We start from the raw sequence: 17157 nt of genomic DNA on the forward strand, positions 1-17157 counted from the left end.
GAAGATGAAACGCGAACTGGAGGTGGGTGGGGGAATTTTACGGGAACCCGAGGTCCGGGGGCCTTTACGGCCCCCCCCCCTCCGCCGCCCTCGACTCCTTCCCCCCCGACCTCCCCCCCAAACCCAAACCCCACCCCCGCTCCCACCACCTCCCCCAACAGCGATTCTCAAAACAGCTCTTCACTATTTTCATTGGGAGGCGGTGCATTGCCACAACGCGGCCCCGAAATGGCGACATTTGGGGGGCAGAAGGAGGGAGGGTGGGGAGGGGGCTAAGACGTCTCCATGGTTACCTACCTCCATCACTGTGCAGCCAAGTCCAAGTGTCGCCCTTTACACCATCATTCTGTCGGGGGGCTCTGATCCACTTGTGGAAATTCAATATTCCCATGGCCAGAGCCAGTCCCTATAAGGACAACCATTGTTGACGTACCACACACACACAGCGGTTATCTTCTTGTCGACTGCGAGATCTGATTGATGGTAATAATAGTGATGATGATGATAACAATGAGGCGAGTTAACGTGTCCCGGACCGGGACTTGGCTCAAAAACTCTGACCACGGCGGCAGCTGATTGTCATGGCCTCCCCAATTCCTCGATGCAGATTTTTCAGAATTCCGCTGCCAGACTTTCAGAACACCCGCCACTATAAGCGAGGTCGCATCCCAGCCTCATCACATGCCTCATCACACGCGTCCACTGCTCACCAATCCAGTCCCTGGTACATTGCAGGATCGAACTTCCACCTCCACGGACTCGAGCCATGCCCATCACTCCCCTCTTCACACTTCGCTCCCTCTCATCTCTCTCTCGAAGTCTGCAACCTCCGGCTCAGTAGGAGGTCGCTTCTTCTCCTCTGCTGCTGCCTCTGTCACGGTACCGCGATGTTAACTACCACGCCTGCTACGTAGGAGGTCATAGGTTTGATCCCGACCCTGACGCCAATATATTTGGAGTTTGAGTGCCTCTCTCCTCCGTGGTAGCGTTGATTTTTCACCGGGGTTTTTTTCCCTCCGGGTTTTCCCTGCCACGGTTATAATTTAATCAGCACGCGTTTAGAATATTTGGCTGCTGCTGTACATTTCCACGTGATAAGCCACTTCGTTGAGCCATCATTTGTGGCCAGGTCGCTTAAAAAAAAAAAGAGCTGCGTAGCTGAGTTGACCTTTCCTGTCAAATAAAAAATCGTTTCAAAAGCTTCTGCAATTCCCTCCCCCTGGTCATTCAATTTGTTGCACACTCGAGACCCATCTCTGATCCAAGTCCAGGCTCAAGCTCTCCTTTTGTCCGCCACGATACCTCCCCATCCCGCTGCTACGGATTTCGTTCGCACCTTCGTCTCGTCCCACTCTGTGCACCCTGCACCCCACCCCCACCGCCCCCATAAATGCCAGACGTCTCAAAACAGTGGAGGATGTGTTACGGGGGGGGGGGGAGGGGGGAGTACCTCGTGTTGTTCGCCACGGACTCTCGAGTAATCTCGCAGCACGTGCAGCGAAACGTCGGACAACTTGCCGAACAACAGGCGGTGCAACTCCACACGCACCCGCGTCGGAGAGCCGTGCGGATCTGATTCAGGGCGATTTGGTGTCGTGTGGGAGGCCAAGTTGCTGGCGGATTCAGGATTCATGTCCATACCGCAATCCCAGACCACAACGCGCCTGGCACCCCCTTCCCGGGCTAGCAGTGTCCCGCACAACACATTGTACGTTGCGCCCAATGGGTGCACGTATAATAAGCGACGTTTCGGGCAACGGCCCTTCTTCACGGCACACGAATAGCCAGGCTAAACCAGACTCGACCACTCCCCCCCCCCACTGCTGAGCTTCCGAGAGAGAGAGAGATGACGGAACAAGACGCAATGCGGTTGATTTGGGTTGTGGGAGATGAAGGTTCGGCGGGGGAAGGGGTAGAAGAGAATGGGGGAGAAGTGGTGAAGGGGGGGGGGAGAAGTTGGGGGGGGGGGGAGACGTTGGGGAGGGGGGAAAAGTTGGGGGGGGAAGTTGGGGAGTGGGGAGAAGTTGGGGGGGGGCAGTTGTGGGGGGGGGGGAAGTTGTGGGGGGGGGGGGAGAAGTTGAGAGGGGGGGGGGGTCGAGGGTTAGAAGAGAGGGGGTGGGGGGGAATTTTTGGTGATTAGAGCAATTTGATCTTTTCCGTGCGGCGGGCAGTGACACAGAGCGCTCCCACTAATCACTCGCAGCCGCGGCGGGCACGGGGAGACGTTGCAAAGCGACTTCCGATTTGCTCTGCGCCAAGAGCGCAGTCGCGAAAACTCTGAGCTCATATAAATATATACTTACACACACAGACCCACATATACATACACACATACATACAGACCCACACACATACATACAGACCCACACACATACCCACATATACATACACACATACAGACCCACATACACACACAGACACACATATATATACAGACCAATATATACACACAAAGAAAAAGATCTCACGTATAGACTTAACAGACTGTTGGGGCAAGTGCTGATAGCGAACACCTGTGGAGGCAGACACAGCACACGAGGTGGGGTGGCTGGCCAGCACCACGTGGACACATCGCACCAGGTACCCATTTGAGGCCGAGTCGACCGAGGGGGAAGATCCAGGCACATTTCATCGCGGGGTCGTGAGAGGTGGCGGCGGCTTGGGGGAAGTCTTCATCCAGCAGTGGATCGACCATGGCTGACGACGAAGATGTATATCACTATTGAAGTAGGCACCGACTTAAAGCCGACAAGGAATGAAACGGAGTCTATAGGAAATAGAACCGATTTAACTTTTCCCTCCTTCAGCCTATTATGTAAACCAAATGATCGTACAGTCATCTAGCAGTGGACTAAGAATGCCGGTGGCAGGAGCGCTGCTCATAACGAACGCATCGTGAACGTTTGCGCGTGGCGAGCAGATTGTGCACGTGAACGGACAATCGAAATAAAGGCTCCTCATTCATTCCGTGGCGGCCATTGGAAGGCGGGAGGGAGATGTGGTGGTCGTGGGGGTGTTGTCTGGCCATACTTCACCACAGCTGCTCAGCACGAGCTATAATCCCGATCCAAAAGAATCCTTAAAAAAATAAAGAGGTACGACTCGTCAAGCAGAGCGCTGTGATCTCGTTCATTTTATTGATGCCACACAAACGGCACGTCGCATGGACATTTCCAATCGGGGAACAATGCTAAAATATATATATGTACGCGCGTGTGTATGTAAACTAGGTAATATGGGATACGCTAATGCCATCATCGTCATCATTAGTACAGGAGCGATGGGACTCGGTGGGCCACGTGGTCTCGAGAATCGCTCCCCCCGCCACCCCCATCGCCCCACTCGACCGAACCACATCGCCGCTCCTTTTGTAGTAAAAAAAACAACAACACAAAAAAACCCACAATGCGAGTAGTCGACCACCGTCTTGCTCCGAACAAATCGAACAGACGGGGGGGGGAGGGCGGGGATCTCACGGAAACAGCAGCCGCAACGACCTTACCAAAGTGTCGCACATGCCAATACAAAAAAACCAACAACAAAAACCACAAAATACCCGGAGAGGATTGGTGATAAAACGCACGCGGATCGCGCCGTGAGTGGGACTCGATTCGTGTTGAGTGGGCGCAGTGGCGTCGGCGATAGTGGCAGGGTACGAGGCTTCGTGGAATAAATCACTGGGGTTTTAAAACAATGCCATCCAGTAGTCATGGGATCACTTGAGAGCGGACACAGGTTAGTAGTTACCGGTTTCCTTTCTTTCTACGTGGCGAATACAACGTGGAGCGTTTTGAGTGATGTCACCACGTGAGCGCAAGCATTTCATCATTAAACACGCACGCGTGATTGGTAACAAGGAGAAGCGGGGGATTCAAAGACGCAACAATCACGTGGATGCAAAAAACGCTTTAATTTGAACGGCCGTATTCAAAAACTCGGGTCACATTCACGCGGAGCGTGGATTATATATTCATAGCTGCGTGAGTGTGTACACATATACATATCTCAAACGTGTCAAAGTGAATGTCGCACACGTGATAACCCGAGCGTGTTTTCTCAAATGACCAATACAAAGCCAACGTGGAATTATAAAACACAAAGAGACTCTCTCTCCGTCACACACTCAACTCACGGACACACACACACAACAGATACAACAACAAAGCCAATGGATTTCAACTGGCCGGCCTGACCCGAACGTACAATGAAGTCAAGAACAGCGAATCCACAGAGAGATATTTTGGCCGAATTGCGAATCCCCCCCCCCTCTCTCCCCGATGCGTGGAACTCTCATCAACTGCATCGCAGCGAGCGCCGGGGAGGCAAGAGACTTGCGGACACGGACGGGATGAGGACATTTCTGGCGGACGGCGTCACACAACACAACTGCCTTAACGCAGTACGCAATACAACCCACGCACGCAAGAGCTCTCGTCCTGTAGCTACCGCGCGCCCGATGCTCAGTTGGTGCGCCTAGCGAGTACGCAGGCGGTGCAACTGCACCGGAGCCCACGGGCCTGAGAAGGGCCCCAGCCGCCGTGGCCACTCCTCACAATCAGGGCCTACGGAGAACCAGGCTACGCCACCGCCTGAGCCGCGCGTCCTAGGATCTCTCATTCCTATCCGACGTAAAAAAACTAGACTTAATTGCCGATCAAGCGCGATCATTGTGGCACTCCAGTGACGTCGGTGCGGCGCTCCTGCCAGCCGCGTCATTCGACTTCAGGGCGGTGACGTCACTGAGGGTACCACGATGGATCCGCATGGCCGCGATTTTAAAAGTCCTTTTTTTTTTAATCTGTCCTCATTGGTCACGGCGAATCCACTGCTGTACGAAGGCCTCCGCGACACGAGGGATATTTAAGCTTGTGCGACACATCCCGAGGCGTGCGGCTACAAGATGAGCGTCGACTGGGCGGTTTCGTGGTTTGCTGTTGAAAATCAGCCGAGCATGCTGCACGTGGCCTTGCGTGGCAATTCACGGGACGCCATTCGTCTCCGGGGGCTCCGTGTTTATTTCATATTTATTTCGCGATCACATGCCTAGAGAGAAAACACCGAAAGCCTTACGCGCACGTCGATGAAAAAAAGTGTCGACACAACGAGGGTTATACGTGGACTTGACACGTGATACAAATATAGCTGCCTTTGTTAATATCCACCAGGGCAAGTCACTCACTGGCAACAGCAGTCTTTTGCATATTTTTGTACACGCGCGGACACCATGTGAGCCTAGCCACTGCACCACCGGCCAACCCTTGCAGTAACGACGCCGATGATGATGACGATGGGAGTTATAATAAAGCTGCTGCTGCTGCTGATGGTGTTGATGAAGACACTCGTAAGTGAACACACACAGACACACGTACACAGTAAGTGAACACACACAGACACACGTACACAGTAAGTGAACACACACACGGTAAGATGGGCAGGGGCCACCGCTGCGCGTTGCACGCACCCACGTGCTAATTAATGTAACTCTCACTTGGGTGTTCTAATTAGCCGCGTTGTTGCTCGAATGAGTGTATTCTTTTATTCGAGTAAAAACAGGTTGGTAAAATCGATTAGGCGGATATTTTTTTAAACATGTAAAAATAGTGCAAGACCATTTCAGACGAGGGCGTATGTACACGGACCTATTGTTTTTTCTTTGTCATATCCGATTCATTGCTAAAGCAATGAGTAAAAAGATCGTAGAAGTGAAGGAATTCGTCCTACTTGCAACTGGACACCCAATGATTGAGATCGCCAACGCATGTGACGCACACGTTCGACCGTTTTCCTCCATTCAACTCCACTCGTATGGTTAAGATCGTCGCTATAATAATGATCAATAGCAGAGGCGGAGCGTGGGGCGTGGCGCGTGCCCGTGTCCTTCACGAGCTTCCAATTTAGCTTCAAATGAGCCCCGACACACACGTGAAGTGGCTGGCTCGACACTCAAGCTCCGAGAGACGGGCGGCAAAAATCAACGTTGTGGCCTCAGCCGCGAAGGCCGAGGCCGCGCTCGCGAACAGGACACACGCGGCCAGAACAGACCACGGGCCGTGCCACCACCGGTCCAATCCACTCCACTCGCCACTTCACCTCGACCCAATGACCCCTTCACCCCCCACCCCACCCCGAACCGCTCCTGTCCATTCCTAACACCACCACCCCCCACCGTCCCCCAGCAGTTGGATGCAAAAACAGATTCGTGTCTGGCTGCCAAAGCGTCTGGAGCCAGACACCGGGAGGTGCAAAGCGACATTAGCGGGTAGGCGACGTTAATACCGTGTGGCCAGACGGGACAACGCCTTGTAAACGCGGGGGCCGCTCCTCTCTCGCCCTCTCGCTCTCTCTCTCTCTCTGCCGTCACCTGCAGATGATGCCCTGCTGTACACGCCCACTATGTACACTCGCACTCACATACACATTATATAATATATTTCTATACGGTGCTCAAGAAATCCTGGACATGATAATACAAAATAACAACTCTTGATCCCTTTTATCGCTCTCTCCGCCTGCCACTCGCCTCGCGCGACCATGGCCCGTTGCCACGCGCGACCGCCAGCGCCATCGCTGGAACAAAACACGAAACCGTATCGAACTTACGTATTCCATTTCGGATGCTTTGATATCATCGCGTAGCCATCATCTACCTCGGCACGAGGTCACCCATCAGTGACCATCACTGCAGCTCTCCGTGTAAATTAGTCACCGGATTCAGGTCGCGGTCTCGCCAGAATCGCAGATCGTGATCAAGGAAGTCCTTTTTGGAACAAAACCACGATTACCGCATGCAACCGCTAATCACGTGAGCTGGATCCTTCTATGTAGAGGTGCTACCGAACGGGTGACCACCACGGATAACCAACACAGATGACCAACATCACTTCCCACGTGCGCTGCTACTGAGTGGCCAAAAGGAGGGCGTTACAATTCTTTATCGTGATGGTTCGAAATTTCCAGGGCCGCCAAAAGGTGTTCCTTTTCTTCCGAGGTGCGCTCTGGATCTGAGGCCTCGAGAAAACTGGTCCACCACCTACCAACCCGCTCGCTGTGGCCTTGCTCTTGTCCAATCAGCCGTGAGCCCAATACTGCTGCCTCAAAGAGACCTGGCCCTCTGAAGGGAGACACTGGGGGAGCGTTCTCTGAATACTGCACAACGAGTCACTGCGGTTCCGACGTGGACGGGACTGCGGAATCTCACGTTTGGTAAAACCCCGATCCATGTTCTACCCGTGCCACCACGGGGGGGGGTGGGGGGAGGGAGCAACATCAAAATAAAAACAAATGACAACTATATATTTATATATTAATGGATTATGTTTTATATCTTAGGGTTTTAGGATATGCATGTTCGCTCTGCTCCGTGTGCACGCGGATGCGCGTGTACACTTGTGTGTGTACAGCGAGGTGACTGTGCGCTTGCACGTGCGTGAACACACGCCTGTGCTACCGCATGTACCTTCTTGCATGTTTGTACTTGGGGCTTGCAAGAATGACTTGTCACATGTGTGTGCATGTGTAGGTTGCGGAGAGCGGAGGTGTCGCAGTTAGCGGGCTGCACTACAAATCCGGTGACCCGGGTTCGATCCCCGCTCACGGCCAACACCAGTGACAATTGTCTCAAACGGTCCTGGGCCTCAGCTAGGTCGACTCAGCCTCAAACGAGCGCCTGCTGCGATATGTGAAGATGGCGTGTTCCCCACAAAACCTGTTCCCACACCGGTCTGACCACGCTGTGGTGGTTCCTGGCTCCACACAAAGGACCGCGTCCAAAACCACAAGTTTATCTCTCTCCAGCTCACGGGATCACCACGCACACGCCCCATCCACTCCGACTTTCTTCAAGGGCGATGGATAATTTACTTTGTCAACTGAAAAAGCTGCAGCAGCAGCAAGAGGAGATCGAGAAGTCGGAGCAGACGATCCAGCAGCAGCATCAGCAGCTGGAGGTCAAGGAGGAGCAGAAGGCGATGCTTCGGTAGAAGCAGAGAAATATCATGAACAGACAAAATCTGCATCTGCAGCATCTCGCGGCGCAGCAGCAGGACATGGAGTTTAAGCAAAAGTTGTTCCAGCTGCAGCTGAGATGCCCATTGAGGAGCCCCCCCCCCCCCCGCTGATGCAGCAGCTCAAGAGGTTTCAGATGAAGGCGCAGTCGGTGGAGCTTTACAAGAATCTTCTGCTGGAGGCGGAGAAGAAAAAGCAGAAGACACAGCTCCTGCTGCAGCAGGACCTGCAGCAGGAGCTGGGGGAGGTGCAGGCGGAGGAGCAGGAGCAGGAGGAGCAGCAGGAGGAGCAGCAGGAGGGGGAGGAGCAGGAGGAGCAAGGGGAGGAGATGCAGCAGGAGGGGCAGGAGATGCATCAGGAGGAGGAGCAGGAGGAGGAGATGCAGCAGGAGGAGCTTTTCCACTTGGAGCTGTCCGACACAGATGAAGGAGAGACGGTGATTGGTGAGCGTAAACGAAATTGGAGTCGGGAGGAAACTATTAGACTAATAAAGGGCTATGCACACTTCAAAGGCGTTTAAAAACACAACCCGAACCAGGCGCTGTGGACGCGCCTCTCGCATGCCGCCTACGCAGACAGGGAGTGAAATATCAGGTGTCACAGGTTCTGGGCCGCTGGAAGACTCTGCGCACGCCATATCGCGAGGCCCTGGCGCTGAAATGTCGTGGTGTTCAAAATTGGCGGAAATCGAGCCACCTCTTCAATGAGCTGCACCCAATCATGGCAGGGGGTGGGGCGCAGGCTGCGGGGGGCATTTCGCTGCCATCCTCAGCCCGGCCTCCTGCACAACCGCCAGCAACACACGGAGAGTTGAGCGATGACATGATGTGCTGATGGGGAGACACCGCAGACCCTATATGTACAACACTACCCATACACTCAACACTGCTACCCATACTCCGCACTGCTACCCAAAGACTCGCACACGCGCGCACACACGGGGAGAAGAGGCCAAGCGATGGGAGCGGAGAGTCGAGTGGCGGGCCAACCCCTCGTCCACCTCGTGGGAGGTGGTAACAGGTAAAGTACAGGATTGCCAGACAGGGCGAAGTATGGTGGGTGGTTAGACCACCTGGGCCGCTTCGATAACCAAGAAGGCCTGCCTGGACTTCACCTGGAAACGCGCTGGCTCACGGGGCTCTGGTTAGCCACTTAGGCTAAGGGAGTAAACCCTGACAAAATCCCAGGTGGATACCAAGTGGCCAACGGCCCACCTCGGTTGGGCAGATGAGCTACGGTCCAGATGGCCAACGGCATATGGCGGAGGAGCCACTGGTGCTTCAGGACAAGCCTTTAAATCGTCTTGGTTTTCTGCCTCACCATTGGACCCAGGCTTGGTTCCTGGTTAAGCCCCGTGTGGTAAATGTTGTGCAACAGACACTGCAGGTACATTAATTCACGCACTGGCACCCTCCAGGGAAACTGTGCCATCGCACCACCACACTACTACCAAAGCCCTTGGGCGATTGGCAAGTGGCGAGCGGGGCAGGCCTATGCAGCTAGAAGCTCCTAGTCACAACCCAGCACCAAGGCGGCAGCTATTAGAAGGTCGTCACTCACTCGGATCAGGCAGGAGGGCATCCCGGCAGCTGTAGCTGTGACTGAGCAGCCCACCAGGATCCACTCTGCTCACCCCAAATGGGGAGGGGGCTAGAAAAGGTGCCCTAAACATAGCATCAGAGGGAGCAACAATAATTGCGGTCGAAACAAAAATAATATAACCTAAACATTAGATCCTGGAATGTCAGGACCCTCACAGATAAACCCAAACTCGCAATGTCCAGAGCACCCAACAGCTCTTGTGGCACGCGAGCTGAGACGATTTAATATCCATATTGCCGCCCTCAGCAAAACCCGTCTGGCGGATGAAGGCCAACTGACCGAGCTAGGTGGAGGCTACACCTTCTTTTGGAAGGGTAAACCAGCGCATGAGCGATGCCTGCATGTTGTAGGGTTTGCAATGGATACATGCTCATCAACAGCTTAAGTGAGCTCCCAATTGGTATCAAGGATCGTTTTATGACCTTACGCCTGAAACTCTCAAAAGACCAACATGCAGCCATCATCGGTACCTATGCACCAACACTGGACTCTGAAGAAGACACCAAGGAGACCTACTACAGGCAACTCGACCAAATCCTTCAGAGTACACCAACAACTGACAAGCTGATTCTCCTCGGCGACTTGAATGCTGGAGTTGGGAGAGACCATCAAATGCGGAACGGTGTAATTGGTCAAGAGGGAGTTGGAAAGTCCAACTCCAATGGCCACCTTATTCTTACAACCTGTTCTGACAATCACCAACACCCTATTCAGGCAGAAGAATAGGCTTAAGACCTCCTGGTGCCACCCTCGATCACACCAATGGCATTTACTGGACTATGCGATTGTCAGAAAGCTTGACAGCACAGACGTCCGAATCACTCGTGCCATGATCAATGCAGACGATTGCTGGACTGACCACAGACTAATTCGATCAGTGATGACTCTCAAACTAAACCACAAACACATCAACCGACCAAAACTACAGAGGAAAAGACTCAATGTAACCAGACTAAAAGATCCATCAGTACAGGCCCGACTGAAAGAATGAGCTCAAAGACTCGGCACCAACCAGGCTTCAGGAAATGTTCATGAGTACTCGACACAACTGAAGATGCCAGTTATAACCAGCTGTGAAAACACCATTGGCTACACAAGAAGGAAAAACTGCGACTGGTTTGATGACAACGACCAGGAAATCACAGGCCTCATTGACAAGAAGCAGAAAGGATTCATCGCCTGGCAACAACACAAAATCTAGACAGAAAAAACAATCATAAAAGGAGGCCAAATCGGAAGTACAAACTAAAATCCGGGAACTAAAGAACAAATTGTTCAGAAACAAAGCAGAAGAAATACAACATCTTGCAGATTCCAATAACCCACATGCATTTTTTAAAGCAACCAAAGTCTTAAATGGACCATCAAAACAGGGCCTTGCACCACTTCAGTCTAAGGATGGGACAAAAATCTTCAAAGACAAAAATGCAATCATCTCCCGCTGGCAGGAACACTTCAGCACTCTTTTCAACTGCAACGCTGTTGTAGACGCTTCTATATTCAGTAAGATTCCACAACACTCCACCACTGAGGATTTAGCTGGAGAACCAACGATGCTTGAAGTGGCTAAAGCTGTCAAGCAGATGAAAAAGAACAAAGCTAGTGGGCTAGACCAGATTCCTGCTGAGATTTACAAACATAGAGGACAACGCCTACTAGAACATCTGCGTTCCCTTATGGCCAGAATCTGGAATGATGAAGACCTTCCCAACGAACTGAAAGATGCCATCATTGTCACCGTCTTCAAAAAAATTGACGAGTCAAACTGTGACAACTACAGAGGAATCTCTATTCTTGCCGCTGGTGGAAAATATTGCCAAGAATCCTACTAAAAGACTTCTGAATCGCAGAGTGGTTTTCGACCTGATAGGGAAACCTCAGACAAGATCTTCTCAGCCCGTCAACTCCAAGCGAAGTGCCAGGAGCAGAGACTACCATTGTACATGGCCTTCTTTGATTTGACTAAAGCTTTTGATTCCGTTAATCGTGATGCACTATGGAGAATCCTTCTGAGACATGGCTGCCCAACAAAATGTGTTAACGTCCTCCGTCTGTTGCATCACGGTGTGAAGGCCATCCTCCTCTCTGATAGCGAAACCTCAGAGCCAATCGAAGTACCGGTGTGAAGCAAGGCTGCGTTATTGCACCAACTCTTTTCTCCACCTTCCTGGTGGGAATGCTTCATCTGACAGAGAACAGACTTCCCAGAGGCATAAATATCACATATAGGACAGACGGGAACATATTCAACATCAACCGTTTCAGAGCCAAGTCAAGAACATCAATCACATCCGTTATTGAATTCCAATATGCTGATGATGCCCAAGTCGGTGCCTGCTCAGAAGCTGACCTTCAGGTCATCCTCAACATATTTAGAGATGCTTACAGCAGGATGGGTCTAACATTGAATACCAGCAAAACAGAGATCCTTTTCCAACAAGCTCCAGGAGGACACCTACCACCCCCTACAATCATTACCAACAATGCAATACTAAAAAACGTTCCCAGTTTCCCATACTTAGGCAGCCATCTCTCTAGCAATGTCTTAATTGATTATGAAATCCAACAGCGGATTGCCCAAGCGAGTGCTGCCTTTGGCAGACTTAAGAACAGGGCCTTTGAAGACCACGACAATTCCACCAAGATCAAAGTGGCTGTGTATGATGCTGTGATCATGCCCAACCCTCTTATATGGTGCAGAAACCTGGACCACTTATCGTGAACACGTAAAATCTCTCGAAATGTTTAATCGACGCTGTCTCAAGAAAATACTAAATATCACCTGGGAAGAAAGACAAATTAATATTGGTGTGCTGGAGCAATCCAACTCATCCAGCATAGAGGCCATCATGATGAAGTATCAACTCAGAGGGGCAGTTCACCTTGTGAGGATGAATGACTCGAGGCTTCCTAAGAAAATCTTCTATTCCCAGCTCAGCGATGGATCACGTGCCCCCGGAGGTCAAAGGAAGCGTGTCCGTGACAACCTTAAAATGTACCTCAAACGAAGCCACATAGATCCAAACAAATGGGAAATCTATGCTCTTGATAGACCATGGAGGGCCAAAATAAACAATGGAACTCAGGATTTTGAGGCCGAGCGAAGAGAGTTGATAGCCAGTAAAAGAGCACGCCGCAAATCACGCACACCAGAGATAGAGACGACAACGAGGGGGAGCTCCAGGATGGCCCATCCGTGCCCTCACTGTGCCAAGATCTGCAGGTCACGGATTGGCCGATTCAGCCATCTCCGGACGCATGGCCAGCTAGCTCCATCTCACAGCACGGACAAGTGACACCTGGAGGGAAATCTTACTCGACTACGAGAGATCCCCGAAGATGTGGAGATCGCGGCTGGGTGTGATGCTGCCCACCCACCCCTTCTCGTGTGCAGTTTCGGCCTTCATAGGTCCTCGCTAACAGCGCTTGCCCCAACAGTCTGTTCAGGCTATACAGGGGATCTTTGTCTGTGTTTGTTTGTGCGTATGTGGAAAAATAATGGCATTTTCTTTTACACAATTTCTCGGCAGAGGGTCACAGGCCCAGCACGTCAAGCGTCCATCAAACCAACAGCACAGCGCGATCGGAGTAGTAATAGTTAATAGAAGAGTGTAACAGGCTTCTTGAATAGACCAAGGTTATAGGAGCTTGGGGAGAAGAGGCGATGGGAGGGAATTCACATAGCTGTCAACCCATATGGTTTACCCGCCTTCTTGTACAAGGAAATTTAGATTTCAGGTCCATACGGCGTACAACCGTTTCAATACGGGCAGCAATAAAATCATACGGCCAAATAAAAAAAAGTCGTGGGGCAGATTTTTTTTTTTACTCTGGAGAGTAGCGATCCCCGTAGACCGTAGCATGGTAAGTAGCATCACTGACACCAATTAAAAACATTTATACATAAAACAGCTTTTGTTTCAGAACATAATTTTTGTCTATTTATTTGTGTTTTTCCCTTGTGATGGGACTTTGTAGGATGAACGTTAAGATTTATAAGGGGCACGGAGTGACCAATAAAGCCTGAATTGGTCTGTAATAAGGTAGGCGCTGATAAGGGGTTGACAGGTATGAATTCAGAACGTAGCAAGGGAGGTGTCGTGACCTACAGTGTGGTGGTCGAACGGATTGGATGAGTCAGTCTGAACTGAAGAGAAGAAATAACGTTGCCTTGCGGAACACCAGAGTTAATCGCGAAGGCATCCGATTGGCCACCCCCCACTACTGCAGATTTGAAAAAAGAGAGATGAAAATATCAGGGTACAGATTCGGGTGCAAGCCAGATGACGGGTGGAGCTTGACAAGTTGCGTGCGGTGCCAGACACGATCCAACGCTCGAGCGATGTCAAGGGCCACGATCGTAGACTCTCCAAAATGGTCGAGGCTTGAGTTCCAAACACGAGTCACGTAAGCCGACAGAGGCCACCTGCAGATTGTGCCGGACGGAACCCACGTTGACGATCACCAAGACACGGTAGCGATGGAGCAGCCGATTGCTGCCGGGAGATTCTGTCACTCTGCATAGTAACGGCACAATGCCTGTCATGCAATGGCGACCACAAGCCTTGGAGCTAATACGTTTGGCGAGAGAACAACGTCCATCATGCACTGCAAATCTTAAGCGTTTTTATCCATTGGATGGCATTACTGGAGGTGGCATTCAAGGGTGGTATTTGCTGAAAATGGGCCAGAGAGAGATCGGTCCCCGATCGGTGTAAAAGAAGTTTTTCAGAGTGCCTGCCTGTTATCCGCCACGAAGGACAACGAAGGGTTTGTCTCGACACAGCATGAGACGCGAGAAGAGTACTCGTCACCAGAGTTAACTGCTCCAGTACAGTCGGCGCACCCTGCAGGCAAAAGCCTCCGTGTTATTGTCAAGCGTGACCTCACCAGCGCTGCCAGGTATCCCCGTCACGAACCGGCAATAACAAATTATCCCAGATGACACGCCTGCATTGCACCATGGTTCTCGGGCCGCTGTACGATCTACGATCTGGTGGCCGTGCTTGCGGGGAGACCGTTTAACTGGGGCACCCTCAGAACAGCTCGGGAGCTACCACGAGAGAGGACACGCCGACTGCAGTCAGAGCAGAACAACGCTGGATCAGGTACCGGCCGGTAACCTCAATCAGGCCTACAAACAGGGCGGAGCCTCCTTTCAGAACACCTCTATGGTGTGTGTGTGTCGTGAGTGACGTGGGTAACTGTCATTGAAAACAAGTAGCATATAAAAACAACAACAGGAGTACTTGTCCATTTCTGTATGTCGTTATACCTCAGGTCATTCACAACTGCGAGAGTACTCCAGCTGGTCAGTAAATACGTGACGATCACTATACAGAAAGTAGATGTTAACTGTTGGAAGGTCACCGAAATAACTACGCACGCGCGCGTGCGCGCATCATGCAGTCCGCTCCGTGCTGGGCGGGGGTGGGCGGGGAGGTTAGGAACAATCCACAAACCCAGGAGCGCTCTTTGCCCCCCCCCCACCTTCCCCGTGGTAGAAAAAATATCGCGCAGCCGCGAGACCCGAGGCTCGCCCGTTTAAGTGACAAACGACGCGACCTTTAACCCCCCCCCCCCCAGCACGGGTTAAAAGAAGCTGGCAGGGTTCGGATGGTCGTTTAGTATGAAAGTACAAAAGAAATAATTATAATATTCATCATTGTAAAAAATAAAAACTCGACAAGGCGAAAACGAAAACGTTCGGTACAAAATAACACTGCTTGGTCATTTGAAACATTCTTTTGAGATGCGCGGCAAGGGCGAGTAGTTTCAAAAGCCGAAGTGGTCACGAGCGAACTGCCTGCCACCCAAATAAATATCTCCTATAGCTCGGCATTCATAAATACAAACATGCGTAGAAAAGCTGGAGGAGCCGCCAGGCGTCCCGATTTTATTACAATAAGTGCTTTTCGTGTGTGATTCCTCCTTTCATCTTTTCTTCTCACGTCGGGGGGGGGGGGGGGGGCGGTGAAGAAGACGTGAATTCAGTGTTTGTTTTTTTACATTCAACAAAAAGACGTTGAGGAACAGGACGAGCCGAGCGTCCGTGAGAATTTAAGGCTGTTTCCGCGGAAGCCGTCGCCCCACTACCACACCCACCCCCCCCAACTCAACCGAGAAAGCGGTCACGAAGGCACAATTGTCCCAGCGCCCCAAGTCAACGACGGCCTTGCCGGAAAAAAGCAACCTCCAATACCTGCCGGTGTCGCTGGCTCCAGCGCTTGGCCCCCCCCGCCACCACCCACCTGTACACGCGCGGCCCGACACGGCCCGACACGGCCGAACTTCAAATACCTTTTAAGAAATGTGCCGGGGATTTGGACAGCTCGGTTGCGTTACAGCCACCTGACGAGCGTCGACATCCACACGGCCTTTCCGGAGTGTTGTTACTGTCGAGGTAACGCCACCCGTTGTCTTCTGGACCAACAGCGCAGCTTTAGCCGTTGTCGTCGCTGCGGCGGTTTTTGTTGTTGCGAGCGATCCATAACCAATGAAGGCCGGTGACGGCCTCACACCACTATCTCATCGCCGTCATCATTACGATTATTATTACTGCTGTGATTATTTGTGAAAAACCTTGTTGTTGATGTTGTTGTTGGTGGTGGTGGCCCCTTGCAGCCGAGTGGCGTCACCAGCCCCGAACGCCAGCAGCCGGGAAGCCTTCCTTGTAAACGGTTCGCCGCTTCGACGCCTAAAGCTATGAACTCTGGGTGTCGCATTGACACCGCCATGGCTTATCAACTTCAAGGACCTACGGTACCCCACGGTGGGCACGCTCTCCCTGCTCCCCGCTGCGGCCAAGCACTCGCACGTCAACGTGTCTCACCCCCAGCCCCCTCCCCCCCTACTATGCGCAGACCGCAACGACGCTCGGCCTTGCCAGCGCGAAGGGCGTCGGGGCAGCGGTGGCGGGCGCAACACCGCGGGCGCGGCACCGCGGGCGGCTCGCCGCGCCGGTAACCGCAGCGTCACCGTCACCGCGGGGCGCCACCACCACCTCCCTTCTCCTGCGGCTCCGAGCTGCTGTGGAGGCGGACGTGTCCAACGGAGGTGGGGGCCGGGGGGTAGGGGGGTGGGGGCCACAGCCGATTCTTCCGAAAAACTAAACAAATTCCACGGCCGGTGTGGCCGGCCGCCGCCGTCGAAAGAAAGGTGGTCGCCAGACGGGGAACAGACCCTGCCGGCGCCCCCGCGCTCCTACGCCCCGGAGTCCTCTTCCATCGGCTCCTCGGGCGGCCTGCACGGACACACGGCACCCGCACGGCACTCGGTTTGGGGCGAAGGAGCAGCGGGAACGGCTCGGCTCGTTCGAGTCGTCGGGTGGCGTGCGGTGGAGCCGGCGGCCGCTTTGAACGCGGCAAAACATTCATTTCGTCGTCAAAGAGCTGGAATTTTGCCAAAATAAAATCAGAAGCAATTTTATTGAGGCTGTATTGTGCAGTCATTGGCGACGAGATTGAGAACATCAACTCCACTACACTCAAGATTAAATTTTAATCAAGGAAGGCCGAGGCCTGGATTCGAACCCAGCGTCTCCGCGGTGGC

At 52.5% G+C, this 17157-nt stretch overlaps 1 protein-coding gene across 6 annotated transcripts in view; it reads right to left on the reverse strand.

Annotated features, from left to right (window-relative positions):
* Positions 1-3125: 3125 nt before the first annotated feature.
* The window catches only part of LOC144934427 (histone deacetylase 4-like), a 115973-nt gene continuing 101941 nt past the window's right edge, over positions 3126-17157 (reverse strand). For 5 of the 6 annotated variants that reach the window (XM_078860169.1, XM_078860171.1, XM_078860170.1 and 2 more), the window contains one exon: positions 3126-16849. In XM_078860169.1, the coding sequence (XP_078716295.1) occupies positions 16810-16849 (40 nt within the window). In that variant the 3' untranslated portion in view covers positions 3126-16809. The remainder of the gene's footprint in view (positions 16850-17157) is intronic. The other variant, XR_013637161.1, reaches the window with a different exon arrangement.

The sequence above is a fragment of the Lampetra fluviatilis genome, chromosome 10 (genome assembly GCF_964198595.1).
Source record: "Lampetra fluviatilis chromosome 10, kcLamFluv1.1, whole genome shotgun sequence".
Classification (NCBI taxonomy): Eukaryota; Metazoa; Chordata; class Hyperoartia; order Petromyzontiformes; family Petromyzontidae; genus Lampetra; species Lampetra fluviatilis.